General features: G+C 41.7%; 3 protein-coding genes and 1 long non-coding RNA gene across 7 annotated transcripts in view; 1 reads left to right on the top strand and 3 right to left on the bottom strand.

Moving 5' to 3' along the window:
• CPM (carboxypeptidase M) overlaps positions 1 to 2,263 on the top strand; it is a 28,069-nt gene extending 25,806 nt beyond the window's left edge. For both annotated transcript variants that reach the window (XM_023761659.1, XM_023761658.1), the window contains exon 7: positions 358 to 2,263. In XM_023761659.1, the coding sequence (XP_023617427.1) occupies positions 358 to 600 (243 nt within the window). In that variant the 3' untranslated portion in view covers positions 601 to 2,263. The remainder of the gene's footprint in view (positions 1 to 357) is intronic.
• On the bottom strand, positions 1,535 to 8,164 carry LOC111827745. Its single transcript, XR_002831461.1, has 3 exons — positions 7,689 to 8,164; positions 3,370 to 3,560; positions 1,535 to 1,669 (listed from the first exon to the last, which is right to left on the bottom strand). It is a non-coding gene; the product is annotated as an uncharacterized LOC111827745 (long non-coding RNA).
• A 2-nt stretch (positions 8,165 to 8,166) lies between these two features.
• Positions 8,167 to 10,484, bottom strand: LOC106698678 (killer cell lectin-like receptor subfamily G member 2). Its single transcript, XM_023761655.1, is given in 5 exon segments — positions 8,167 to 8,664; positions 8,666 to 8,860; positions 8,862 to 9,120; positions 9,155 to 9,716; positions 10,475 to 10,484. Coding segments are annotated over 5 exon segments (1,482 nt in total). The 3' UTR covers positions 8,167 to 8,208.
• Positions 10,485 to 10,598: 114 nt separating this feature from the next.
• Positions 10,599 to 27,708, bottom strand: MDM2 (MDM2 proto-oncogene). 3 transcript variants are annotated; one of them, XM_006097896.3, is made up of 11 exons: positions 27,461 to 27,706; positions 27,271 to 27,355; positions 25,020 to 25,094; positions 24,558 to 24,691; positions 23,393 to 23,442; positions 19,935 to 20,002; positions 19,715 to 19,811; positions 18,612 to 18,775; positions 16,234 to 16,389; positions 15,541 to 15,618; positions 10,599 to 11,202 (listed from the first exon to the last, which is right to left on the bottom strand). In XM_006097896.3, the coding sequence occupies exons 2-11, from the start codon at positions 27,349 to 27,351 to the stop codon at positions 10,630 to 10,632; spliced, it is 1,476 nt and encodes a 491-aa protein (XP_006097958.1). In that variant the 5' UTR covers positions 27,352 to 27,355; positions 27,461 to 27,706; the 3' UTR covers positions 10,599 to 10,629. The 3 variants fall into 3 exon arrangements, with proteins under 3 accessions (XP_006097958.1, XP_014319088.1, XP_023617425.1); XM_014463602.2 differs by lacking the exon at positions 16,234 to 16,389 and having other exon boundaries at positions 27,461 to 27,708; XM_023761657.1 differs by lacking the exon at positions 25,020 to 25,094.
• Between the last annotated feature and the right edge of the window lie 90 nt (positions 27,709 to 27,798).

Below are 27,798 nucleotides of genomic sequence, written 5' to 3'. Positions count from 1 at the left end.
AACCAGGATATCAAGTACAGACTTGGGACAAGAGAAACAGCTCTTTACCTTTCATCTCCATGAAAATGATGGGACAGGATCAGTCTACCGCTTCCTCCTGCTGACTTACACCTCTAGATGAAGGACCTGTCTTTATGTCACTTTGTAATTCTTGGCAACAGCATTAACAACTGTGGTCCATATCAACAGACTTTGGGTAACTCTTTCAATGAGCAGAACTGAAGTGGTTACTAGCCTGGGAGGCCTGGCAGGTTGTTCTATGTGTTTCATAAAGGCAGCATTTGAGTGGTGGATATTAGTGTTTGCACCACAAAACATCTGAAATCATTCAGATAACTGTTTCTTGTTTCTTCTCAGGTTACAGTCCCTGGACAAGAGCCACACCTCACAAAGGTGATTATCCCAAAAAAATCCCAGGACTTCAGTGCTCTTAAAAAGGATATTGTATTTCCACTCAGAGGGCAATTGGATTCTATCCTAGTATCAAATCCTTCATGTCCTATGATTCCTCTGTACAGTATTTTGCCAAGCCACTCGGCCGCAACAAAGCCTAGTCTGTTCTTATTTTTAGTGACTCTTTTTCACATATTGTTCAAATAAAGCAAAATGTGAAACTCAACCCCATCACCACCTGGAATCAGGGATTACACACGCCAGGTTACTGCAAATCTAACTCCCTCTGTGAGACAAATGGCCAAACGCCACCGTCCTTCCCTAAGAAGACAAATGGTTAAATCCTGTAATGAGAAATGTGTGGTGATAACGAAAGGAATGATTTCGTTTTGATGATGACTAGAAGACACCCACCTATCAAGTACTGCCCACTTACACTTCATTTTAAAGTCATCTTAGAAATTTGTAAGAAGTTAAACTTGAGGAGCAAAAATGAAGCTCCTGCAAGAAGAAGAATAAAAACAAGCTAATTCTGGATACAGAGAGACAGATGAATATAAGCAATGAACATGAACATTTATTGATCACCTATCATATACAAGAACTTGCTATGAGTGCTATATATGAAGAGATAGTGCCATATATCATTAGTTCTCAGGACAGGGAAAAATGATAAGACTGGGAATATTTAGCTTTGCAAATGTTCTAAGGAAATATGAGAGAAAATAGACAGCCATGTCTCAGTGGCCCCAGAAAATATGGGCCTAATAGGATGACAAGGTGTTGCCTACAGAGTCCCAAAAATATGGGTCATTTAAGTGTCCCTGCCGTTCTGCACCTGGATGCCACAGTCCTCCGTCATGCTGATAACCCCCAAATGTGTAAGTCTAGCCTCTTGCCTGAGCTTCAGACTCACATCCAACTGCCCACTGGATATATATCCACCTGGATGTGACCAGAGGTACCTCAAACTCGTGCGAAAATGGAACATACTTTTCTCCCTAGAGCTGCTCTTCCTCCTGTATCCTGTCTCAATTCCTGGTACCACCAAACCTGGGAGTTCTCCTTGACACTTCGTCCTCCTCTGTCATCCCATATATTCCATCAATCACTAAAGACTATAATTATCGATTCTACCCTCCCTCCAGGACTACTAACACTGCCAAGTTCCAACCGTCACAGCTCACCTGCACCACTGCAACAGCTGTACCGTCACTTGCTCCCAGCTTCCTCCTCTTCAGATCCATCCTCCACATGGCACTGGGGAAGGGGGTCTCTTTAAAACAAAAGTCAACAACCTACTGACACCTAATTTCCTGCTGTGTCCCTGTGCCTGGAATGCCATTCTGACCCACACTTTCTGTCTCCTCCCTCTTTTACAACTCAGTTTAGGCATCGACTCCTCCAGGAAGCCTTTGCTGACCATCATTCCATTCCTTTCCATCTCACCTCCTCCCAGTCAATCTGGGAACCCTCCTCTTTGCTCCCCAAATAGAACAGGTTACCTCTACTATTATAACACTGTGTTATAATCTTCTCCTTCCAGGTACGAGTTTTCTCTAGTAGAGTGAGCTCTTTGGGACCGAGGGGCTAATTTGTTTAAAAAATGCATTTTTATATCCTCAGAGAACATATTAGAAGTTGAATGAATGAACAAAGGGTTCCAGCAATCTGCTACTCCCAGTCTCTCCCAGAAACTGTATAGGGCTTTGAGTTAAACTAGATCCCATACTTTGGCAATTTCTGGTTCCTAGTAATGCTGACAGAAGAGTGTTTTCATATATGTATCAAGAAATAAATTCAAATACGGTGCTTTTACTGGACTTTGCATTTATCCTAAGCTTCATAGTAAAGGTATGTTACCTATTAACTCTAAGGCTACCTTTTTTATTATTGGAAAACAAAATTTTTATCATTAGTACTCAATATGAAGCATTTATTCTCAACTATAATGACAGTTAACCTAACTTAAAACATTATATAAGGGGAAGTATCAAACAGAAAATGAAACTATACTTGGCTTGGAACATGGTGAATGCTTGAGAACCATACATGAATGGGAGGAACATGGGCATTTAGGATCTATTCTCATGCCAAGCTTATTCTGTCTATACAAAATCACACATGTTTAATATAAACAAAATTTATAATCTTTTACTCACTTCTTTAAAATCTGGCAATAACCTAAATATCTTGATCATTTTTATTTAAATAAACCATAACTTATTATACTTGAAAGCATATGTTAATATATTACAGAAAATGATTTGGTATATTACATATAAAAGTATATGAAATTTGCCTTGATTTGCCATTTAGCCCTAAAGAATTTTTCAATCAGGCATTCTGAGTTCTAACTTTTCCTTTCCCAAGACAGCAAATTTTTTTCCTTTTTAATCTTATTCTTTACTCTTTTATTGTTAATTTTTAAATTAAATTTATTAGGGTGACATTGATGAACAAAATTATGGTAGCAATTTTTGAAGAAACATGAACCAAAATCTGAATTGGTTCATGAGCCATAATGTTAAGGAAATGTTTTTTAAATCAGAAATTTTATCAGAATCAAAGTTATTTAGAGATGAGCAAAACAATTAAAATAATCTCCAAGCCGAATCCACGCCAAACCTGAACTTAATTCTGAGCAGGTTTGGGGTACATATTTTCAGCAATGCCCTACGGTTTGTAGCAAGAGTTAGTAAGTATAGCTACACCCTCCACTAATCCAGCCAAGTGTCCAAGAGGAGAAAAAACTATGGAATTCCGACCAGATCCCCACATCTCCCTGCAGAACAGCTTCCCTACTATTCCCACCCTCCTACGTTCCTCAGGTTCTAAGTTCAGATATAACTCCTTTCATAGAGAAACCGATATGGTAAAGGTTTTCAAGATAGAAGAAAAGATAGCAGGTGGCAGTAAAATGACACTTAGGTGGGAGCCCTGGGTGCAAGCCCACCCTGCATTCAGTTCCCTTACCTGTAAAGTGGAGGCCTCTGCCTGCCTGATTCTGTGACCGTCAGAAGCGGCAGTGTGAGGGCCGCACTGGTGCTGTCTTTGGTGCTTGCCGGGTGGAGGAAGGATAATTAACACGCAAGTGGTCAATATTTTGAAGGCTGTGTGACTTATCCAGGACCAAGTCTTTTGCCTCAGATACAAACAGAATTGGTCTGAAAACAAATGAAACGTTGGTTAGCTAGAATGTTCATTTAATTACACTTAAGGAAACTTGCATGAAGTAACAGTTTTTCCGATGTAGGTACTCGAATTATGTAAACATGAGTGAATCTTTAAAGAAATGTTGCTAAATCCCTGCAGGTAAGTGTCAGTGTTAATTTTGGTGCCTCATTTACCACATTCAGACTTGAGTGGTTGGATGTACTTGATGTTTTGTTCCAGAAGCAGTTTTGCATGTTGTACCTGTAGAAAGTAAAAATATCTGGCACTTGATTGGAAATAGCGTTTCCTTGGAAATCCAGAAAAATGAGCCTAGCATATTGTCTCACGGCAACAGGATAAGTTGCTCCCTGAGAAGTTTGATTCTTATTGTACACAGTGAAAACACAGTTAATGCCTATTTTATGACAGATCCCTTATACCTTCCTCATGACTTTAGATTGAGAGAGAGGGAGAAAATGGTTAAAGAGAAACAAAAAAGTTAATAACACCTAAAACAGAAGTTTGGGGAAAGTCTAACTTTATTATATACTTTATGTCACCAACAAGCAGGTATTGTACTGTATTACTTACAAACTTTTATCATGCTTTAGCATATTAACTATTCCACAGTCTTTTATAGATATCTCTAAATGATTTTTGAAGTTTTCTCAGTGACTTTCTAATTAAGAACTTTAAGTGTACAAATTAAGAATGTAAACTTTTATTGGGTATTGGCCATGACTACCTCTGAACTCAGTAAATCTAAAATGTATCTTATTCTCAATAAATTAATATTCATGTAAACCATGGATGCTGTTTCTTTCCATTACACTACCTTGAAAACAAATACTTACACAAGTGTAACAAAGTCCACATACTAGAGAACTGATTGCCACCAAATAAAGTCTGGTAAAGACCAGATTTAATGACCCTTTATGAAGCAATACTATAACTCTTCAAAGCCCAGGTAGTTCTTTCATAACTTTATGATATACTAGAAGCCTAGTGCATGAAATTTGTGCATGGGTAGGGTCCCTAGGCCTGGCCAGCGATCAGGGCTGATCTGTGGGTGATCAGGGTGATGGGGGGGGGGGGGGTCCCCCACTGGCACCCGCCTTGGCTGGCCTGGGGCCTGTGGGCTGGGGGCAGCTCCTGCATTGAGCATCTGCCCCTTGGTGGTCAGTGCACATCATAGTGACCAGTTGTTCCGCCATTCGGTTTATTTGCATATTAGGCTTTTATTATATAGGATACTCACCCTAATGTTATATTCCAAATTAATTTGTACCATGGGGTAGATAATGAAAAGTGTGTCTTCTGGTAAAAACAAAACAAAAAAACTGGAAAATTCACAATGCACATGAATGTAGTTAAAAGGTCTGAGAGCCCTGGCCGGTTTGGCTCAGTGGATAGAGCGTCGGCCTGCGGACTGAAAGGTTAGATTCAGATCAAGGGCATGTACCTTGGCTGCGGGCACATCCCCAGTAGGGGGCGTGCAGAAGGCAGCTGATCAATGTTTCTAACTCTCTATCCCTCTCCCTTCCTCTCTGTAAAAAATCAATAAAATATATTAAAAAAAAAAAAAAGGTCTGAGAAATCATACAACAAAGAAATAGGATTTCCCAAACATACTGAGCCACGGAACCATTCATAAATAATTTAGCCCAGTACCATCACTTTGAGCTTACTTTTCCTAGATTTCCAAACACATTTTGGGAAATGCTGATACAGAAAGAAGTCTTTAGTCCTAATTGCTAAATAAATAAATAAATGTCCTAAATAATAAAGTACTTTTGAAACACAGAGCATACTTGTAACTTGCCTCCTACAGGAATTGGAAAATAGCCCTTACCCTATGTCCATGCAACCCGATACAAATTTCTAGTCACAGAGAAATTGGGCTTGAGTATGTCTGCCCTCGGAAACATGCTAAAAATAGTTAAGTTTAAATGAGAAAAGGCCAGTAGGAAACAGCTAATTTACAGGTACCAATTTCTAAAAGTGATAACTCTTTCAATTTAGAAAATAAATTGGGAACAGTTTTCTTATTTACAAAAGAGAATTCATTTGCAGAAATTTCCTAGTATATTTTAGATAGACTTCAACATTTAAATTTGCGAGAGAAACCAAGATGGCGGCATAGGTAAACACCGGAGATTGCTGCCTCGCACAACCACTTCAAAAATACAACTAAAAGACGGAACGGACATCACCCAGAACCACAGGAAGGCTGGCTGAGTGGAAATTCCACAACTAGAAGGAAAGAGAAAAGCACACTGAGACTCAGAGGAGGCGCAGTGCGGAAGTGAAATACTAAGGTGCAGAGGTGCGCGCGGAGCGGGCTGGCGGCTGAGGGCGCGTTTGTCGGTTTCAATTGGGAGGGAGTCTCAGGCTCTGAGCTCCAGTTCCGGGTGAGTCTCTAGGGACCCAGACTCAAACGGGAGAAGCGGGACTGTCTGGCATCGGTCGGATCTCGAGGGCAGCTTTCTCTCCGAGGTTTGCAGCGGTTGCTGGGACACTGAGAGGCAGAGCCTCTGGGGACGGGACTGAGAACAGCCATAACTGCTCGCTCCACCTGCCCTGTAGATCCCCTGGGACCCGCCCCGCCCAAGCCCTGCACAGAGGCATTTGTGGGATAGCCTAAGGCAAAGGCTAGATTAGCACTTCCCTAGAGGACAGAAGTTCTCCCCCTGCAGACACAGCTGATTCTCACAGCCAGTTGGCCTGGAGGTCAAATCCCTCCCAGTGATAACTACAACAATCAAGGCTTAGCTACAACAAGACTGCACACAAAGACCACAAGGGGGTGCACCAAGAGTGTCTACCTCAGGTAATTGGGACACTTAGCACAGAAAGCCACTCTATCGACACAGCGAAGCATAAAAAAATGCCGAGACAAAGAAACAGGACACAAATGACAGAACTGGAGGAAAGCAGGCTGCTGGATATAGAATTCAAAACCACACTTTTGAGGTCTTTCAAGAGTCTTCTAGAGTCTGCCGATAAACTTAATGAGATGTACAAGAAATCTAATGAGACCCTCGATGTTGTGATAAAGGACCAACTAGAAATTAAGCATACACTGACTGAAATAAAGAATATTATACAGACTCCCAACAGCAGACCAGAGGAGTGCAAGAATCAAGTTAAAGATTGGAAATGCGAAGAAGCAAAAAACACCCAACCGGAAAAGCAAAATAAAAAAAGAATCCGAAAATACGAAGATAGTGTAAGGAGCCTCTGGGACAACTTCAAGCGTACCAACATCTGAATTATGGGGGTGCCAGAAGGGAGAGAGCAAGATATTGAAAACCTATTTGAAGAAATAATGACAGAAAACTTCCCCCGCCTGGTGAAAGAAATAGACTTCCAAGTCCAGGAAGCGCAGAGAACCCCAAACAAAAGGAATCCAAAGAGGACCACACCAAGACACATCATAATTAAAATGCCAAGAGCAAAAGACAAAGAGAGAATCTTAAAAGCAGCAAGAGAAAGAAACTCAGTTACCTACAAGAGAGTACCCATACGACTGTCAACTGATTTCTCAACAGAAACCATGCAGGCCAGAAGGGAGTGGCAAGAAATATTCAAAGTGATGAATACCAAGAACCTACAACCAAGACTACTCTACCCAGCAAAGCTATCATGTAGAATTGAAGGTCAGATAAAGAGCTTCACAGATAAGGAAAAGCTAAAGGAGTTCATCACCACCAAACCAGGATTATATGAAATGCTGAAGGGTATTCTTTAAGAAGAGGAAGAAGAAGAAAGGGGTAAAGATAAAAATTATGAACAACAAAGCGAAAACAAATACATATCTAAAACAGTTATTTTACAAAGTAAGGGACTGTCTAAAAATAAGAGTTTGACCTATAGAACAAGGGACTGTCTAAAAATAACAAAGTAGTTTAAACATCAGTTTTAAACAGCAGTTTTCCAAAGGAGGGACTACTATGCTTTAGTATCACAGTTGTGTGGATTGCTCAGCACCAAGATTAGATGCAGGTACAGCCTCCTGTCAGACCCCATGCTTTGCAGGAACTTCACCTACCATGGTCGTCCTCTCCTCTGCATCGCCCCAGCCTTGGCCATCAGTGTGCAACCTCCCTCTTCCTCCTTCGGGGGCCACCACTTCTCACCTGCTGTGACACGGGTCGTCAGCTGTGTGCCTCTCTGCCTGGAAATGGCATTTATAGCAAGGATGTCACTGCTGACAAGCCCTCTAGCCACAAACCAGTGGAACACTCATTTCATGGCTCGATGTCCACTCAGGTGGGGCTCACCTGTGACCACTAATCCTTTCCGTTCCTCTAGGACTGAAAGGTGCATTGTGATTAAGCAGGTAAGGGAGAGAATGGGTAATGGCCATTTTTATGAGGAGAACAGGCTCAGAAATGCAAAAAAAAAAAAAAAAAGAAAAGAAAAAAGACACCATTTCAAGGTCTCTGAACAAATCCTCTTCAGCAGCTGGAGGCGAAGATGGGCCACAGAAAGCCTTCCCCGAGGTGATCTTCCTGCAACAGAGGCACAGCTCCCCACTTCGCTCAGGCAGGGCCCCCAGGCACCGAGCAGGGAGCAGCGGGAGCGTGGGTCCAGGGAATAGGCCCCCCTGGGGGGGAACTGTATGCCCCAACATGGTTGGAATGGGCAGAACCTCAGTCACTTGGTCCCCTGGGCACAGACCCAGGGTCTTGAAGAAGCGCAGTCCAAAGCCACGAGCTTGCCTCTCTCCAGGCCGAGCACTTCAGACCCGGTTGGTCCTTGTCTTCCTCTGGGGTAGCTGGGGTGACAGGGGGCCCCACTGATCCAGTGCCAGCCCTGGGGGCCTCACCTGGCCCCCACCCAGGAGTACTTGGTGACAGGGTATCTGCCCAGGAAGTCCTGGGTGTGGCTCAGCAGGGGGAGGGTAGTACGGTGGGCGGCGCAGAAAGCCTGGCTGGCCTCCCAGGCTTGAGCTTCAGTAGAGAGGCAGTAACAGTGCTCCCCAGACCACAGCCAGCCATGGGGACACGGCCGGCACCCCGCTCCTGTTTTAGAGGCCAGGGCCACAATGGCGACCGTGGACACTGCCAGGAGCACGGCCATGACCACCAGGGCCCAGCGCAGGGACTTCATGTATATACATGGGCAGCCCTGTAAGCTTTATAGCCCCGTGCAGCTTCAGGCCGCCGTGCACCTCGGCGAGCTGCCGCAGCGCGGCGTCCTCCTTCCCCATCTCCTGGCAGCGGCAGCGGCACGTGGGGGAGCCCGGAGACTCCGCGCCCCCTTCCGTGGGGCTGGTCTGGCCCTCCGCGAGGCGGTGCTCCGCCCGGGGCGGCAGCCAGTGGCCAGCAGCGGCTCCACGTGCTGCCCAAGGACGCGGTCCGCGGCAGGAGCTGGTACACTGGGGCGACGTGGCGGGAGAAGGCGGGGACTCGGGCACGGGGACGGTGATGAAGCGCCCGAGGGCGCAGGCGAGGCGCGCGGCTGCCGCCGGCCGCACCCACGGGCTTCACGCACACGTCCACCTGCAGCTCCGTGGGCGCCCAGCTGCCGGGCGCCGGCTCCCCCCGGCGCGGCCCTGGGCACCAGCTCGGTTCCCGCCGCCTCGCCATCCCCGGGCTGCTCGGGGCCAGCGGACAACTGGCGGCGGAAGGCGCCGTAGCCGACGCTGGCGGGCAGCACCCGCAGGCGCGCGGGGCGAGGCGAGGGCAGCTTCTTCCCGCCCGAGAGGTCCTGGCCCGCGCCGGTCGCCACCTGCACGGCTGCGGCCGGGCTGCTCCCGGGACTTTCTGGTCGTCGCTCCTCCGCGGGGACCTGCGGCTGCGCCAGCCCCGGCACCTGGCTTTCCAAGGGCTCCATCGGCAACTCGGCCCCGGCTTGGTCTCCTCCGGATGCCGCCGGGCTAACTCCATCCCGGGCGCGGAACCACTGAGAGACGCACAGTGGAGCCCACCTGGGCCCAGGTAGGGTGTCCCTTTCGCCTCTGGGGTCGGGATTGGTCCAGCTGAGTTGAAGTTGTGGATCCACGCCCCTCCCCGTGATGCCCAACCTCCTACCAGCTCCCCCGGGGATTGGCTGTAGTTGGGGCTGGCCACGCCCTTCCAGTCCACCCTCCCTTCCTTCACCAGGCCCCGGGGAATGAGTGGATGAGAGGGGCCTGGTCGTGTGGTTTTCCGGGGAAAGGTCTGGAAACAGACTTGAGGGAGAACCCAGAGCCGCGCCTGAGTCTTCGCCCTTCTTTGTCCTGACTCCCACCCACTTCCTCTCCCACCCCAGCCCTCAGCCTTCAGCGGATTTGGAAAGTTACAACTTGGGCGGAGGGGGTTGGTCAAGTCTTGTAGAGATCTCAGACCTCAGAAAGACCAGGGGCTCCAAAAGAAATGGGCGAAAGAACAAGAATAAAGAAAGAAATGGGGCGGCCTGCGGAAAAGTAGCAAAGCGAATTGTCTGGACAATGTGGTGAGAAGGGGCCCACACCTGAGAGGACTCCCGACGCCCTCCCGCACAAGTCCCAGGGACAGCTCCTCTGGGGGCCTGACTCCTACTAGCCTAGTGGTCGGCAAACTGCAGTTAGCTAGCCACATGCGGCTCTGTGGCCCCGAGTGTGGCTCTTCCACAAGATACCACGAGCGGGCGCGCATGTACAGTACGATTGAAACTTTGTGGCCCATGCGCAGAAGTATTTTGTGGAAGAGCCACACTCAAGGGGCCAAAGAACCGCATGTGGCTCGTGAGCCCCAGTTTGCCAACCACTGGCCTAGCTCATTAAAGACTGAGGAATGAAAATGTGTCTTACCATGGTGACAGGAGCTGGTCCCCCGCCAGCCTGGTGAAACGGAATTTTTGGACTGGAACCTGGATTCTTTGACCGCCAGAGTCGAAGAATGAATCCATGGACAGAGAGTAGTATAGCAAAGGTGGAGACTTATCGAAGAACAAGTACAGACTCCCATGTGTTGAGAGGGAGAGTCCCACAGAATGGACTCCCAAGTGGGGAGGGGGGAAAGGGTCCCCTATGATAATTTCTTGTTTTTATAAATGTAAAAAAATAAAATTTCATTTCTAAATTTTGTTTAAAAAAATTTATAGGTAGGTCGACTAGGAGAAATAAGTTAGCACAATCATTTGAATTGGTTGTCTACACACTGGACAGGGCTTATTTCTTTTTTTTAGCTTTTTTGCACATGTAAAGCATGCCATAAGATGTCCTGTTTTGCCATGGACGATGCAACCATTTTTAGGCCGGCCTTGGCAAATCACACAAGGCTCGATGGCATTATTGGGAAAATTAGAATCCACACATTCTTTGTCTTGTGTTTCTTCCCTCTCATACTCTCTGACATCTTCTTGGCTGCTATAAATGATGCTACCAGAAGTCGATGGCTGAGAATAGTCCTCACTTTCTTGGGATAGGGAGGCTTGTGTGATCTTTTCATCATTTTCTTCAACGCATGATTCTTGGGAATCACTCACTGTACTTTTTTTACAATCAGGGACATCAAAGCCCTCTTCCACTTGTGTTGGGTTTTCTAGTTTGGTTTTCTCAGGCACGCTTCCTTTTTCTTTCCCTTTGTCTTCAGGAAGCCAATTCTCACGAAGGGCCCAACATCTGTTGCAATGTGATGGCAGGGGAGGATTCATTTCATTGCACGAAGTACACTTCCAATAATCCTTCAATGAAATAAGGCAGTTAGTCTCTGTTACCCTCTAATGACTAGTCATATTAACACTAACTTTAATATGTCTAGGCCAAGGTGGGCAACCCCTGGCATGCGTGCCAAACATGGCACGCCAGTAACTTTTGCTGGCACGTGAAACCCTCTCAGAATCTTCCATTTACAATTTTTTTCTTAATATCGACTTTTTTATTTTTCAGATAAATTCAGTGTAGGTGCATCTTAGATAAATAATTTTACATAACATGTATACATTAAAAAATAAATTATTTTTCATCATCATATACTGTGTTTTTGTCGCTCGAATGAATTTTATTATTTCTTCAAGGTTCTTCACATACACACACCTTAAGAGATACCAAGTAGGCGTACATGTTCTCAAAAAATTAGGGCTGGCATGCAGAAGAATTTTGAGTCAGAGATTTTGCTGGTTTTGGCACGAACTCACAAAAAGGTTGCCCACCCCTGGTCTAGGTAAAATGTATCACAAGGCCTAATTTTCAGCATTTCATGTTTTATAGAAAACATTCAACATTTAAAGTCTTTCCTCAAGTATGAGATTTTAAGTACTTTTTTTTTTCAGCTAGCCTCTTAACCATGCATCTCAAGTTATCTGTTGGAGGACACAGATACACAGTTGGTTCTGAGTTGAAACAAGTGCCAACTACTGGCATCAACTACTACTCTGTAATGAGACCTGTAACCACTCCACTCCCTTAAAGGCTCAATCCTGGATACTGTGCCAGAGTCCACCCATCGATCTAGATGAAACTCTCTCTCAATCCACCATGGACTCCCTCAGCAGTGCTCTAAAACTCAGGGCTCAGCTGAGTGTTCCCTAACTTCACCCACAAAAACAATGTGGAAACATTCTTCAATAATCACTGTCAGCTAAAATCTGTCGTCATTGTCACTATCCAAAATGTATGCCCTTTACTTGTTTATCCTTTCCTGTGTTCTCACTCTGTAACTGCTCATTGCTTTTTCTTTATCCCAACTTATTTCCCGAAACTTTCCACCATCTTCAGCCTCTTCACTGAACATATCCTTATTTCCCTATCTTAACTGAGGACCCTGTATATGTAACACTTGCCACAAAAGGTCCTGCCTATCTTGCCATGAATAATGTACCATTTCTAAGTTGCCTAACAAATGACATAATACATTAGCAACAAGAGTGGAGAATGTTCATTCTTCCACATTGGTTGTTTCAAGTTGTTAAAGTAGGTTTCTTATAACTGATAAAACCAAAGACAAACGTTTTGTAATATTAGGGATTGAGATGCTTCAAAAAGTCCAAAAATTTGCAAGATCTATGTCTGAAACATTTCACTCAACTTGGTATCAAATGAGTCTAGTTACTTTAATTATTTTCTAACTAGAGACTCGTTCATGAATTCGTGCACTAGTGGAGTCCCTCAGCCTGGCCTGCGGGATCGGGCCAAAACTGGCTCTCCGACATCCCCCGAGGGGTCCCAGATTGCAAGAGGGTGCAGGCCAGGCCAAGGGATCTCACCAGTGTATGATCAGGCCAGGGAGAGAAGCGGAGGTTGGCCAGCCAGGAAGGGACTGCGGGAGGGTTCCAGGGTGTGTCCGGCCCGTCTCGCTCAGTCCTGATCAGCAGGAACCCAGCAGCAAGCTAACCTACGGGTAGGAGTGTCTGCCCCTTGGTGGTCAGTGCACATCATATCAACTGGTCGACCGAACAACTGTCTGCTCCCTGGTGGCCAGTGCACATCTTAGCAAGCAGTTGAGCAGCCTTAGCATATCATTAGCATATTACACTTTGATTGGTTGACCGGTTGACCAGACACACAGCACATTAGGCTTTATTATATAGAATATAGCAAAAAAATTTTCAATAATTTTACAATTTTACTTTTGCATCTGGGTAATTGTTTCAACCCAGAAAAGAAAAATGAGATTTCCTATTCAAATAGAAAAGGCAACATTAACAGAAGTTAAAGCAAATATTCAGTTAAAAATACCTCAGGAGCCCAGTAAAGCATGTAATATTTAAGTTCTGATTTCTTCTTTTCTGAAAATATATTTTTATTGATTTCAGAGAGGAAGGGAGAGGGATAGAAACATCAATGATGAGAATCACTGATCAGCTGCCTCCTAGACACCCCCCACTGGGGATCGAGCCCGCAACTTGGGCATGTGCCCTGACTGGGAATCAAACCACAACCTCCTGATTCATAGGTCGACACTCAACCACTGAGCCATGCTGGCCAGACAAGTCCTGATTTCTTTAATGCATATCTTACTACATTCTAATGCCAAAATGTTTATATTCAACCAGATTGGCAAAATGTTGGTAACTATTAGAAGTTGGTGATTAGTACATGTGAGATTATGTATGCTATACATACTTAAAATTTTCTATAATAGTGTTCTTTTGCTGCTCTGGTTGGGTGTTTTCTTTTACCTTGTCTTCCAAACTGCTTTGATCCTCTTCATCATCCAACCTTCTGTTTATTTCTTCTAGTGTAGTCTTCATTTCTGACTGGTTCTTTTTTATGGTTTCTATGTGCCTTTTATGTTTACTATCTTTTAGGTTAAGTCCTAATTGATTTCATCCATTCTTCTCCTAAGTCCCTTGTGCATTCTTATAGCCATTTTGAACTCTGTATCTGGTAAACTGCTTGCCTCCATTTCATTTAGCTTTTTCTGGGGATTTTTCCTGTTCTTTCATTTGGGGCAGGTTTGTCTCCCCATTATGTCTGCCTCTGTGTGTTTGCTTCTACATATTAGGTAGATCTACTATGACTCTGTGTTGGTAGAGTGGTCTTCCCTAATAGGTGTCCTGTGGGATCTTGTGGCACAGAGTCCTTGATCACCTGAGCTGGATGCTCCAGAAGTGTCCCTTGTGGGAATTATGTGGGCCCTCCTGTTGTAACTGTCTCGACTGCTACTGGCCCATTCATGTGTGGGGTCAACCCTTAGACTGGCTGTGAGGATCGATCCTGACCACAGAGCATGAGCTGCTGTGCAGGTGCTGACCACTCAGAGTGGAATTTGCCTCAGTAGAATCTGGTGCCTACTGAGATCTTTGGATATGCTGCTTTTGAAGCTAATTGAATCCTGCTCTGATGTTGTCTGACACTGACACTGGGTATACTGGATCTGGGGCCTCTTGGGAGGGACTCTGGTACAGGTCAATGTCAGACGCTGCCAATGACTGGCCCTGGGCAACCTGTTTAAAGCTGCAAAGTGATTCATAGTTTATGGCTGCCTATCCTGGGCTTGAGTGTGCTCGGGAAGGATTAAGCTGTGCACCAAGGCTTACTTATAACAGCACTGTACCTAGGGGCCAGTCAGCGAAAGTCGCTAGGAACCTCCAGGTCTGCCTCCATCTGCCTCCAACTGTTAGGCTCAGTCACTGAAAGGGCCTCTAGCAGTACTCGAGTTACATGCAACAGGTTCTTAGTGAGTGACAAGGTGAGAGGTGTTCTCCATATCTATATGAGTCCAATCATGGTGCCAGAGCTGGGTCGGAGAACACTCAGCAAATGTCCCAGGGTATACCAAGTCTAGCTGTCCTGCTGGGTGCTCGCACACCTTTGTGGTGGGCAGGGTCTCAGGGAGTCGTCAGGGTGAGGCCAGCAGAGTTTATGAGGCCTAAACAAGCCAAGATTTGGCCCTGTGAAAGGAAGGCTCTGCACCAGTTGGATGTGTGAGGAAAAAATTTCCCCTGTCCAAGAGCCATGCAACAAAATTTGCCTGAATCCTGCCTCTCCCTGGCAGACAGAAATCCCGCTGCTTTTCACAGCCAGATGTTATATGGGCAGCTCTTCCTGGCTCTGGTGCTCCGGGCTGGGGAGCCTGGCTTGGGCTTAAGACCCCATACTTATCAGGGAATCCCCCTGCAGCTGAGATACTCCCCTGGAACCTCAATTGCCGCCTGTGGGAGCAGGGTCAGTCCTTTTGCTCTCTGCACTTCCTACGAGTCTCGAGTCTTGATGTGGACTCTTCTGTAAATCCTTGGTTATAAGACTTCTCTTCAGCTGGTCTTCAGTTGGTTATTCAGGTTGATTGCTCTGTATTTAATTGTTTGGTCCTGGGAGGAGGTGGGTGTACCTCCCACCTATATCACCAACATCTTGGATCCCCTTTCATAATAATGTTCTTTAAAAGTTCCAGCTCAAAAAGTTAAAAAATGTAGCAACATATCCCAACACAACAAATAAAAGAACAAAACGCTTTAAATAATTAAAATTTTAAAGATTTTAACTTTATAAAAATTGCCTCGTCAGGAAGTAGACTATATATATTCTAATCTTGATTTCAATGTTATTTTTCGATACCTTAAAAACAGATGTATACTTACAGCTAAGGAAATTTCAGGATCATCTTCAAATGAGTCTGTATCACTCTCCCCTGCGTGATACACAGTAACTTGATATACCTAATAAAATAAACCCATTATTTTTTTTTTCAACTAGAAAGGTTTCTTAATGGTAAGTCCTAAATGAATAACATGTGCTACTATATATCAGAAATTCTGAGACAACAGTCAAATGGAATGAGAGAGTATAAAGGGGGAAAAACGGAGATCAGTGAAATCCTGAGCCAATATGGTAAAAACTCAGATAAGATATATAAAATGAATGAAACAAAATATGCAGGACAAGCACCTTATTTTATAAATAAGGTATTAAATAACAATGAAACAGCTAAAAATGTAGGCAACAGATCTAGAGATACTATGTGACTTTATATAACTGCATGCATGCGTCACTTTTATAAAAAGTAAATTAATATTAATAGAGGGGAACTGAGTTAAATATTTTTAATGAGCAGACTATTATAACAATGCTCATTAAGGCCTACATACTTCTTGGCATATTTATAAAAATATAAATCAGACAAGGAACTACAAAGCCTCAATTCCACATAACAATATTCCAGTTTGAATAAATCAAGTTCAAGTATTTCAAGTGAAATCTGAATACATTCTTTCAATCTCATCAGTCAACAAATGAAAAAAATTTTAGAATATAATTAGAGAAAATAAAACTACCTCATCATCTTCATCTGAGAGTTCTTGTCCTTCTTCACTGAGGTTATAATCTTCTGAATTGAAAGACTCAACTTCAAATTCTACACTGAATCGATCTGAAACTGAATCTTGATCCAACCAATCACCTGATTGTTCACTTACGCCAGCATCAAGATCCTAAAATCAGGGGTTGAGGGGGTGACATTGTACATTACTTGTTGGCCTCTATAACAGCTTCCTAAATCATCCCTGTGCCCCTAACTCTTCCTTAATTCTATTCTGCACACCGACACTAAATTAAGATTCTGGATCCCCCAGCCAGTGGGGCTTAGCAATTGAGTGTCGACCCAGGAACCAAGATGGTCTATCTTCCCATGAGGACAGGGATCATATCTACCTTGACTACCACAGTATCTCTAGTGCCAAATAAAACCTGGAAAAGAAGACACTTAAATATCTACTGAATAAACCTGTTCTACTCATGCCATCTAGTGGCCTACATAAGTAACAGCTCTTCTAAATACTAACTGTAAAGTTCACATCTGTATCCATAAAATTACTGCTTTGGAAGAGAAAAACAAATACTAGCAACAAGAATACATAAAAAGAATAGGGTTAATATCATAATTGGTTCAGTCCCTTATATATTCTAGAAAACTAAAAAATGATCATTCGGATCCAGAATAGTGATCAGGAGAAACTGTCATATCACAAATAAATGTTCTAATTTTAATTACATTTTAAAGACCATGTTAAATGACAAGAAAGAAAATATTACATTTTTCAAGTACTCTTGCTAGCAAAAACTTCTTTACAAAACTTCTTTCAGTGACATCGCTTAAGAATTTTACTCCTGGATTTTTATCAATCCAACACTTCGGATTTTTATCAATCAAAGCCAGGGGCATGTACGCGGGGTTGCGGGCACATCCCCAGTAGGGGGGTGTGCAGGAAGCAGCTGATCGATGTTCTCTCTCATTGATGTTTCTAACTCTCTCTCTCTCTCCCTTCCTCTCTGTAAAAAATCAATAAAATATATTTAAAAAACAAAACACAAAAAAAAACAAAACTTCTTTCAGTGACATCACTTAAGAATTTTACTCCTGGATTTTTATCAATCCAACACTTCAGATTTTTATCAATCAAAATGTACTGATATGTCATCCATGCAATATTACACCCATTTCACAGCATTAGTATCAGACCTTGTTGATGTCTAGACCTACATATCGCAAATGTAAAGCTCAGACTCTGCCAATTTACTTGCTGACAACTATAGTAAAAAAAATTTATTCTAAATATTTAACACAAATTTGCCTTAGAATCTAAAATATCTAAATCAAATTTCCATTTTTGTTCCCTTACTTTATTTTTTATTTTTTTATTGATTTCAGAGAGGACGGGAGAGGGAGAGAGAAACATCAATGATGAGAGAGAGCCCTAGCTGGTTTGGCTCAGTGGATAGAGCAGGGGTCCTCAAACTTTTTAAACAGGGGACCAGTTCACTGTCCCTCAGACCGTTGGAGGGCCGGACTATAGTTTAAAAAAAACTATGAACAAATTCCTATGCACACTGCACATGTCTTATTTTGAAGTAAAAAAACAAAACGGGAACAAATACAATATTTGTATTTGCATGTGGCCCGCGGGCCGTAGTTTGAGGACCCCTGGGATAGAGCGTCGGCCTGCAGACTGAAGGGTCCTGGGTTTGATTCCAGTAAAGGGAATATGTCCAGGTTTCAGGCTCGATCCCCAGTAGGGGGCGTGCAGGAGGCAGCCAATCAATGGTTCTCTCTTAACATTGATGTTTCTATCTCTCTTTCCCTCCCCCTTCCTCTCCGAAATCAATAAAAATGTATTTTTTTTAAAAAAATGATGAGAGAGAATTATTGACACTAGTTCATTGACACTCAACCACTGAGCCACACCAGCCAGGCTATTCCCTTATTTAAAAAAAAAATTCTAAATTCTCAGACTATCCTATATCCCAATGTAATCAGAACAATAAAGATTTAATTTAAAAAAAAAACACACACACACAAAAAAAAATATATTTATTAATATTGGTACTAATTTTACCAACCCACCTCAATGCTACTCTGCTATCTTACACCATTCTCCCTAAACCTAGGGTTGGAGTAGGGAAGAGCTATACTTGTTTATTTGAAAAAAAAAACAAACAAAAAAAAACTTACCGGGAGCATTTGAGATCTTGCTCCCTGGCATATGTCACCAGTTTGGCTTAAACAAACTCATAAAAATAAAAGTAAAAAATTACCACTGTATAGCAGTAATCACATATACATGTACGTCCTACCTGAATGCTTATTAGAACTGCCAAAATTAGATTTAAAAAACAAGTCTTATTAAGTCATTTTTTACTTAAGCAAGAAGATTACCGGATTTGATGAAGTCCCTGTTGATTCACTACTACTACTGCTTCTTTCACAGCGTATCTCCCTTATTACACACAGAGCAAGGCTTTCATCAAAGGAAAAGGAAATACTATCAGATCTGTGGCGCTTTCTTTGACGTTCACCAGATAATTCATCTGAGTTTTCTTCTGGATATGTAAGGAAAAACAAATTAATTAAATTACTACACAGTTTATTTAGAAATTAAGCTGTCATGAGTACCTATTTGTACTGAAATTTAGTTCCAATGAAATTAAACCTGTTTCAACAGTTAACACTTTCATTGGATCTGTCCAGAATAATAGCGGAATACTATTTTTAAAAGCTTTTTAAGCTTCTTTCAGAATGTTATCTCCATTAAATCACAATTTAATCTATCCCTAGCTTGTATTAAACAATCTAGGATTTCTGTCATAAGTCAATATACTTAGAAGGTACATCTGCAATTCACTTCAGCATAAGTTAATACAAATATAAATTGATTCTCTCCCCCCAAAATAACTAACCTTTTTTTCCAGACCCATATATTTAATAGGACTCCTCTGCCCTTACTACCCTCACATACAGGATTTTAGTCTGGGTTTAACTATTTCATTGATCTTCTTTCACCTGATTCATATACTTTTGGTTATAATGACTTTTGATTAGGCAACAGCCTCCTCCTCCACTATCTTTTAGCTGCAAAACTGTTCAGCTATTTTCTTTATCTTGTTTTTATTTCTAAGACGGTATTTACCGTTTTTAAACTCACTGATATTTTATTACTTATTAAAAACAATTACAATACTTTAACTACTAAGGTGACTAAGAATAATGAGTTTATATCTTTGTCCTCTATTATCTTGAATAGAAAACTGGCTAACTATAAAATCTAGCAGGGGCAAAGTAAACTGCAGTCAACCAGAAAAATGTTGCTCAGAAAGCAATTTTTAAAATCAAACAAATCACATAAAACTGAGACTAAAACTCAGAAATTAATTCATCTAAACCAAAAAAGTACAATTTAATTAAGCCCAAGTGTATTAATTTCCTAAGAAAATGAACACTGAAAAGCTGTTTGAAAATGACAATTAAATATTCACATATACCTGTCTCACTAATTGTTCTCCTTCTAGATGAGGTAGATGGTCTAGAAACCAAATCTGAAGATGAAGGTTTCTCTTCCTGAAGCTCTTGTACAGAGTCCTAAGAATTCAAGGGGAAAAAGACGCACAAACTTAACTTGTAACACCAGAAAGCTAATTCCCCGTTGTAATAACGTTTCCTATTTTCAAGAATTATACTAGAATGAGTTAATTTCAAAATTACCTTTTGATCACTCCCACCTTCAAGGTGACATCTGTTTTCACTCACAGATGTGCCTGAATCTGATGGTTCTGGTGGAAAATAAAAACAGAAAAACACAAACTAAGAAAGGGCTACTCAATATATAGTCCAGGACAAAATGCTCACACAATTTAACCTTTCAACAAGTATTAAACATGTGTCTCCCAGCCTGGCTGGCATGGCTCAGTGGTTGAGAGTCAACCTATGAACCTGGTCATGGTTCGATTCCCAGTCAGGACACATGCCCAGGTTTTGGGCTTGACCCCCAGTGGGGATCAATTAAAAATATACATATTAAAAACTAAAAAATATTTTTTTAAAAAACTGACTTTCTAGTGCACAGCAAGTATTTTATCCAGCAAGCAATAAGAAACCCTTCCCTAAATGGTCTTTTTATAAATAATTTTATTTATTTCAGAAAGGAAGGAAAAGGGAGGGAGAGAGAGAGAGAAACATCAATGATGAGAGAGAATTATTGACTGGCTGCCTCCTACACACCCCACACTGGGGATCAAGCCTGCAACCCTGGCATGTGGCACGCCCCCCACCCCACCCGCCCATCCCACTGGGAATCAAATCTCGATCTCCTGGTTCTAGCTCGACCACCAGCAATGCCAGCTGGGCCTAAATGGTCTTTTTATGCACAGGAGTGACAAAATCACTCAGGCAAAATATAAGGAAAAGAGAGCAGAGGCAGGAAAACCAGTATTGGACAGCAACTGCAATAATACATATAAAAAAGTATTAAAACCTAAACTAAGCCATGGAAAAAAGATAAATTCCAGAGAAATTAAAAAGGTAAAAACCAGGGTGTCTGACACACAAGGCAAAAGGAGAAAGGAGTTAAGGATTCCAAGATTCTACCCGGGGTGGATAAATGGGTGGTGCTATTCACCAAGACAGAAACTGGAAAAGATGAATAGACTTGGATGGGAAGATAGTGAACTAAAGGGGATGAAACTCAGGTAGGTAATTTTAGTTTTTAACTGGATGTGTAGACATGGAGCTCAAAAAGTCAGTTTCAGTTATAGAAATTACCAAACATCATAATCAAATGCGCTTTACTGCTCCCTGAGACATTTTCACCTTAGTAGGGAAGTCAGGACTGAGCATTAACAATTTGAAATGATATACAATGTCATAACAGTTTATTTCTTCTTTATATTATGAGCAAGGTATTATACTTATTTTAAGTTGTACGTGTACATTTTATATTTTTAGTATAACAGGTATTACAAAGCAGATGTAATAAAAAAGGAAGCACTAGATATGACAAGGTTTAGAACACTATGAGTTCTAAAGTTAATGCCACTAAACTGAAACCTGAAACTCAGAATGGAAATAACATAAGAAATTTACGAATTACCATCTCATTAACATAATGTTCCTAGTAATCCACCAAGGTTTATTTACTTTTTTGTCCTTTTCAAAATTCTACCAAGGTTAACTTTTTTTAAAATATGTATTTTTATTGATTTCAGAGAGGGAGAAGGAGAGAGAGATAGAAACATCAATGATGACAGAGAACCATTGGTCAGCTGCCTCCTGCACGCCCCCTAGTGGGGGTTGAGCCTGCAACCCGGCACGTGCCTGGACTAAGAATCAACTGACATCCTGGTTCACAGATGTAAGCTCAACCACTGAGCCACAATGGCCGGGCTTACCAAGATTAATTTACATGAATGAAAACATCAGAGATAATACTTCAGAAAACTGAAAACACTACTACAGAGACTATCTATAGTTGTTTATTTGCCTTCATTTGATTTCATAAAGAGCTTTGTAAAACAATAAAGTCACCAGACTAATAATCACCTCTATTCCAAATAAGATAGATGGTGATGCCCTTTTCTGGGTCTTAAATCCTAACTTTGGAAGAATAAGTATTCAACACATTTACTAAACACCATATTAATAAAACACTACTGTGTGTGTGATGCAGAATGTAGACCTGAACAGGACATAAGAAAGCAATATAAACAATTATAAAAAGAAACATATCAATAAAATTTAAGTACAGAATAGTAGGAGCATAAAGGAATGGTCTGTTCATTCTGGGAAATAAGCTTCTGAGAACAGTTTTTTGTTTTTGTTTTTTGAGAAGAGTTCTTAACTGACTTTCTAGGATGGGCTTTAAGAAATCTGTGGTGTACTGGAGCCAGCTCCTACCATCACTCAAACCCAGACTGTGCACCTCTCTTCCCAATTCTGTGTTTGTACCCTAAAAATGGCCATGGTGGGAGTATTTACACCATGGAAATCAGCAACCACTATAAATCAGGCCTTTTCCCCTGGAGAGTGGATTAAAACACTTACCAGCATACCACTATCCTATATAATAAAAGGATAATATGCAAATTGACCCTAACAGCAGAACAACTGGGAATGACTGGTCACTATGACACACACTGACCACCAGGGGGCAGACGCTCAATGCAGGAGATGCCCCCTGATGGTCAGTGCGCTCCCACAGAGGGAGCTCTGCTCAGCCACAAGCCAGGTTAATAGCTGCCAGTACAGCAGTGGTGGCGAGAGCCTCTCCCGCCTCCTCAGCAGCGCTAAGGATGTCTAACTGCAGCTTAGGCCTGCTCCCCCGCTGGCAAGTGAACATCCCCCGAGGGCTCCCGGCTGCCAGAGGGATGTCTGACTGCCAGCTTAGGCCCGATCCCCTGGGGAGCAGGCCTAAGCCAGCAGGTGGACATCCACTGAGGGGTCCCAGACTGCGAGAGGGCACAGGCCAGGCTGAGGGACACCCCCCCTCCCAGTGCACAAATTTTTGTGCACCGGGCCTCTAGTATATGTATATTTTTCTAGAATGAGAATCCAGTGCTTTTGTCACATTATTAAAGGGGTAAGTGTACGTCTAAAGGCAAGAAAGTACAATGCCACTTACCTAAACAAATTGGTAAACAAAGCTATGTCTATTATAAAAGTAAACACACACACACACACACACACACAAAAAAAAATACCCATCCTTTCAAATGGTCCTACCTAGGTATATACATTATTTCCCAAAGCCTTTCAATATACTTCAGGTTTGATCACATCTCTACTAAGCAGTAACTTTTGAAATTATCCACATTTCAAAACAAATACTAACCCTCATATCCCAAGGCCTAAACGGAGGTAACAAGACATTTAACCTTACATATCATAAATCTGCATTAGAGTCTTAGTGTTATGTTGTTTTAGTTCAGTGGTCGACAACCGGTGGTCTGTGGACCACTGGTGGTCCGTGAGGTCCGAAAGGTTGACAACCACTGTTTTATTTCATATGTAGTTCTTCCCATTAAATTTATCATATTCTTTTATTACAGTTAAACATATCATTAAAGCAACTTTTAAAGAGAATCACAATTACAAAATGACTAAACATACACAAAATGTCTTAAAATATTTTCATGGTATATGTTTATGATATTCAAAAATTAACTTACCCGCCTGATTGACTATTACCAAGTTTTTGTAGATCATTGTGTATATTTTCCTTGTAGGGAGAAGAAATAAGAAATGTACATTTTAAAATAAATGTATCAAATTGGCCTTAACCAGACTTTTAAAAGTATTATTATATTTAAGTGCACAAAGACCAAATTTTAAATCACTGAATTCATATTATATCAATGTTCTAGGTCTTAAAAGCACCATAATTAGTTGTAGAATGATTACATACAGCTACCTTTTACAATCACTAAAGTCTCTCTAGTTGAAAGATTTTGTTTCCATCTCTTGAAATGTGCCTTGTTTGGACTTTACCAAACAATTCCAGAGAATGGGTATAAATGCAGAAAGCGGGTTAACATATGTACTTATTTTCAAAGAGAAATTTTCTAGCTTTGTTTAGAAATAGACTACCTAAAAAAAGTAGTGTGTTATAAAAACCCCACTACAGGGACTTGATTCTAATTTTGACTTTCATCAACCCTTGACCAGCCATCTAATGGATTTTCTTTCTTGACCTTAAAATTTGTTGAAGATAAAACAGTATTATTCATCTTGTAAATACAGACTGAGAACCTACTATGTACCAATCACTGTTCTAGAAACTGGGGGGAAAGAATACAAAAACCCCATCAATCTCTGCTCTCACTGAACTTACATCTTAACAGGAAGGCAATTCACTTATCCCAGTCTTCATTGATATCATAGTGTTTTTTGTTTTTTTTAAACCAATGATTTTAGAGAATGTTTTTGGTCACAAGACATCATTTCTAATTCTCAAGGTGCCAAATCCAACTATTTCTTTTTACCCTTGGGAATGATGATACAGCTCCTTAAACTCACAAGTCAACATTTTTATTCGTATCCTTTTTCTAAGTCAGCAATTTCCCCAGTATGTAACCTCTCAACATATCAGAATTCAAGTCAAAGATAACTTTAATACCAGAAATTGCATCTCCAAATAATACAAGAATAAACTGTGTTTCTCGTACTCACAACTAAAAACCTACTTTTGCCCCACCCTATATGCTGTATTGCTAAGAAATTAAAATTTAGCATCTTTTACATATAACAATTTTTCTCTGACAAAAAGGAGGGTGGAGGTGAATTGAAACATTTACCCAGCTTGTTTTTTACAATAGACTAAACTGAAAAACTCACCTGTGTTCTTTCACAGAGAAACTTGGCACTCCAAACAAATCCCCTAGAAGGTCATTTGAACAATATACAATATGCTGTTGCTTCTCATCATATAATCGCTTCTTCATAATATACTGGCCAAGATAAAATATAACCTGAAACAGAAATATGATTTCTGAGGATTAATGAAAATTAAATGTTAGTTTCAAATGCATTCAATATCATTTATCTGAAGAGGTTAAACCAGCAACCACATTCACAACCATCAAAAATAACAATCCTATAAAAAGCTGCTTTTAAATCTTTTCCTTTTAATTTGATGGATGCAGAGACACTGCTTCTGATTTAGTTAAATAAAACTTTAAAATGTATTTTTTCAGACCTTAACTGCCCAGATATCTAGGTACTACACATTAGGAAAAGAAAAGGCAGCAAAATGCTAGTAAGACATTAGTTATCTCAGTAACTCTTAGTTCAGCTTACCTCTTTCATAGTATACGTGTCTTTTTGTGCACCAACAGATTTTAACAACTTCAAAAGCAATGGCTTTGGTCTAACCTATGAAAAAGAGTTGCTATTATACTTCCAAATATATTACAGAACTATAAGCCCCTTTGCAAACATGTCCATAATTTCAATAAAGATAGCAGACACTACATTTAGCAATCTCACAAGGTTATACTTCAAAAAATAAGTCACAATGTTTTCACTAAATATAATAGACTATATAAACTGAATACCAGACTGTCTCAGGAGTTTGAAAAAAAATGCTGGGACCTAATTATTACACAAACAGTCAGACTTCTCAACTGTTACCAGTTGTCATCAAAACAGGTATCCATGCCGATGCAGTGAAAATTATGTTTTGTCCCTCCAGCTGTTTCTGTCATCAGCTTATTATCTTACAAACTCAGCCATAAATGGAATACCCCTATGAGCTTACTGTAAACTAAATTACAAAACCCAAGAAAAATAAACCTTTAGTGTGGGGCCTTTTACCAATCTTTTCCTTCTACAGATTAGGTTCCTGAAGAATGGAGAATTTAAATAACCAAACCAAGGTGACAAGATAATTAAGAGCAGATCTGAGACTGCCACTTATGCCCCTCAATTACAAACCACCATTTTCTTCTGACTATATCATGCTGCCTCTTAGTTCAGCGGTTCTCAACCTGTGGGTCGAGACCCCTTTGGTGGTCGAACGACCCTTTCACAGGGGTCGCCTAAGACCATCCTGCATATCAGATATTTACATTATGATTCATAACAGTAGCAACATTACAGTTATGAAGTAGCAATGAAAATGATTTTATGGTTGGGGTCACAACATGAGGAACTGTATTTAAAGGGCCAGAAGGTTGAGAACCACTGTCCTAGTTGGTCTTCATTTCAATTATCTACTTAATAAACATTTACTGAGTTTCTACCATGCACCAAACAGTGACAGGTATTGGCTTAAAAAAAAAAAAAGGAAAACATATGACCTGTATTCCAGGGGCCAGTCAACTACACTGAAGGGAACCAAAGTTTTGCTACCCTGAAGCTGCTTTTGGGGATACTGGTTTTAAGCTGTTTATTAAAAAACAAAAGATTCAGAAAGACTTTCTGACCCTCCCCCTCTTTCCCTCCCAAGAGATCCAGAAAGAAAAACCTGCTTCAGGAAGGAGATCGCAGGATGTGCCTTAGCCTCATTGAACTGAGGGGGTAATAAGAGGGGTCAGGCAGGGGCCGGTTAGTAGCTGCCCTCCGTGCCCCACTGTTTCTGAGTTGCCTAGCAAAAATTTTCTGTCATAGTAAGGGAAGTAAGCACGCTCCGCTCTTCCTCAACTACTTATAAATGGCCCATTCTCACTTCTGAAATCTAATACCCCACCCCCGTTTTCTCCTTCGTCCAAAAATGTCTTATACACCCCATGTTGCCTCACTGTCTTTGGAACTTTCATACCCATGCCCATGTATTAAAACTTTGATATTTCTCCTGTTAATCTATCTGTTAACTAGCCCAGCCAGAAGAACTTAGAAGGTAGGAAGAAAACACACTATTAACAGTCTTTTGGTGAGCTAGCAAGTTATCAGTAGCAATCAAATAGTATGCATATAATTCAAGACCCATGAGTTCTCCCATAAAATACTTTTACAGAAATATTCAAAAATAAATCATAACCTTTTCATTAAATGTATCCTAACACACAGCAGCACTACGTGTAATACTCAAACACTAAAAGGCAATTAAAACAGTCAAGGCATAAATTTTTAAATGGCATACTGTTACGAAATACTATACAGCTGATAAAAACAATTCTGTAATTTTATTTGACAGAGATGTACCTCTAACTTAACGTCATCTTACTAGAACAAAACAATACCATTAAAATTCACACGTGCACATATGTATGTGGTTATATATACACTTTAAAAAAATCTAAAAGACATAGTCAAAAGGCTAGAATTTTCGGTTGGGACTTTCTTCATTTCTGCCCATGCCTCAACTCTACCGGCATGAATTACTGTTGTGACTTCTAGGAACCATTTAAAAAGTTAAATACTAACGAGTCAACACAGGGGAAAACCTCTGTCACATAATACATGCCACCACCTAGCAGAATCTAAGCTACGTACACACCATCCCACTCTTAAGGGGCCCGGCAATGATTGGGTGGGTCGACCTAATTCAGCTGATCACATCACCAAGGAAAATATTCTTAAAAGTTACCCTTTGAGACAAAATACCAACCAGGGTCTCTTGTTCAGAAGCCGGAATCTGTGAGGTGCTCACAGCACCATCCGTAGACACAGACATACTGGTATTGCACATCTGCCTGAGAGTAGGGGGAAAAGATAAAACACCGTCAATACTTAAAACAATACCTTTCGATAGCAACGCGTTTACAGAAACTGAAGCCACCTGCAAAGCGGGTCCTCACCTGGCTCGCTAGAGATCGCGCTCCGTGTGTGCGCCCGGTGCCAAAGTGCGCACAGCTGGCAGAGGTCCGGTTTAAATCCCCAGCTGCAGACAAGTCGGGGCTTAGCTCCGGGACTGCGGGCTCGGAACGTGTCCGAACTTGACCGGCCCAGCAAACAGCTGAGTCAACCTGCCCGAGACCCAGCCCACTCGCGCCCAGGCTCCCCGCCCGCTGCAGGCGGGGGGGCCACGGAGCAGGCACCTGTCATTACTCTCACTCCCGTCTCGGGCCGCCTGGGCCGTCGGTTTCCCAGCGCTCCTCGCCTCCTGAACCTCCGCCTCCGCCTGTGCGGGCGTCCT

This window comes from Myotis lucifugus, unplaced genomic scaffold (assembly GCF_000147115.1).
Source record: "Myotis lucifugus unplaced genomic scaffold, Myoluc2.0 scaffold_212, whole genome shotgun sequence".
Classification (NCBI taxonomy): domain Eukaryota; kingdom Metazoa; phylum Chordata; class Mammalia; order Chiroptera; family Vespertilionidae; genus Myotis; species Myotis lucifugus.
Note: the sequence above shows the minus strand (reverse complement) of the source record. Positions and strands in the feature narration are given on the sequence as shown.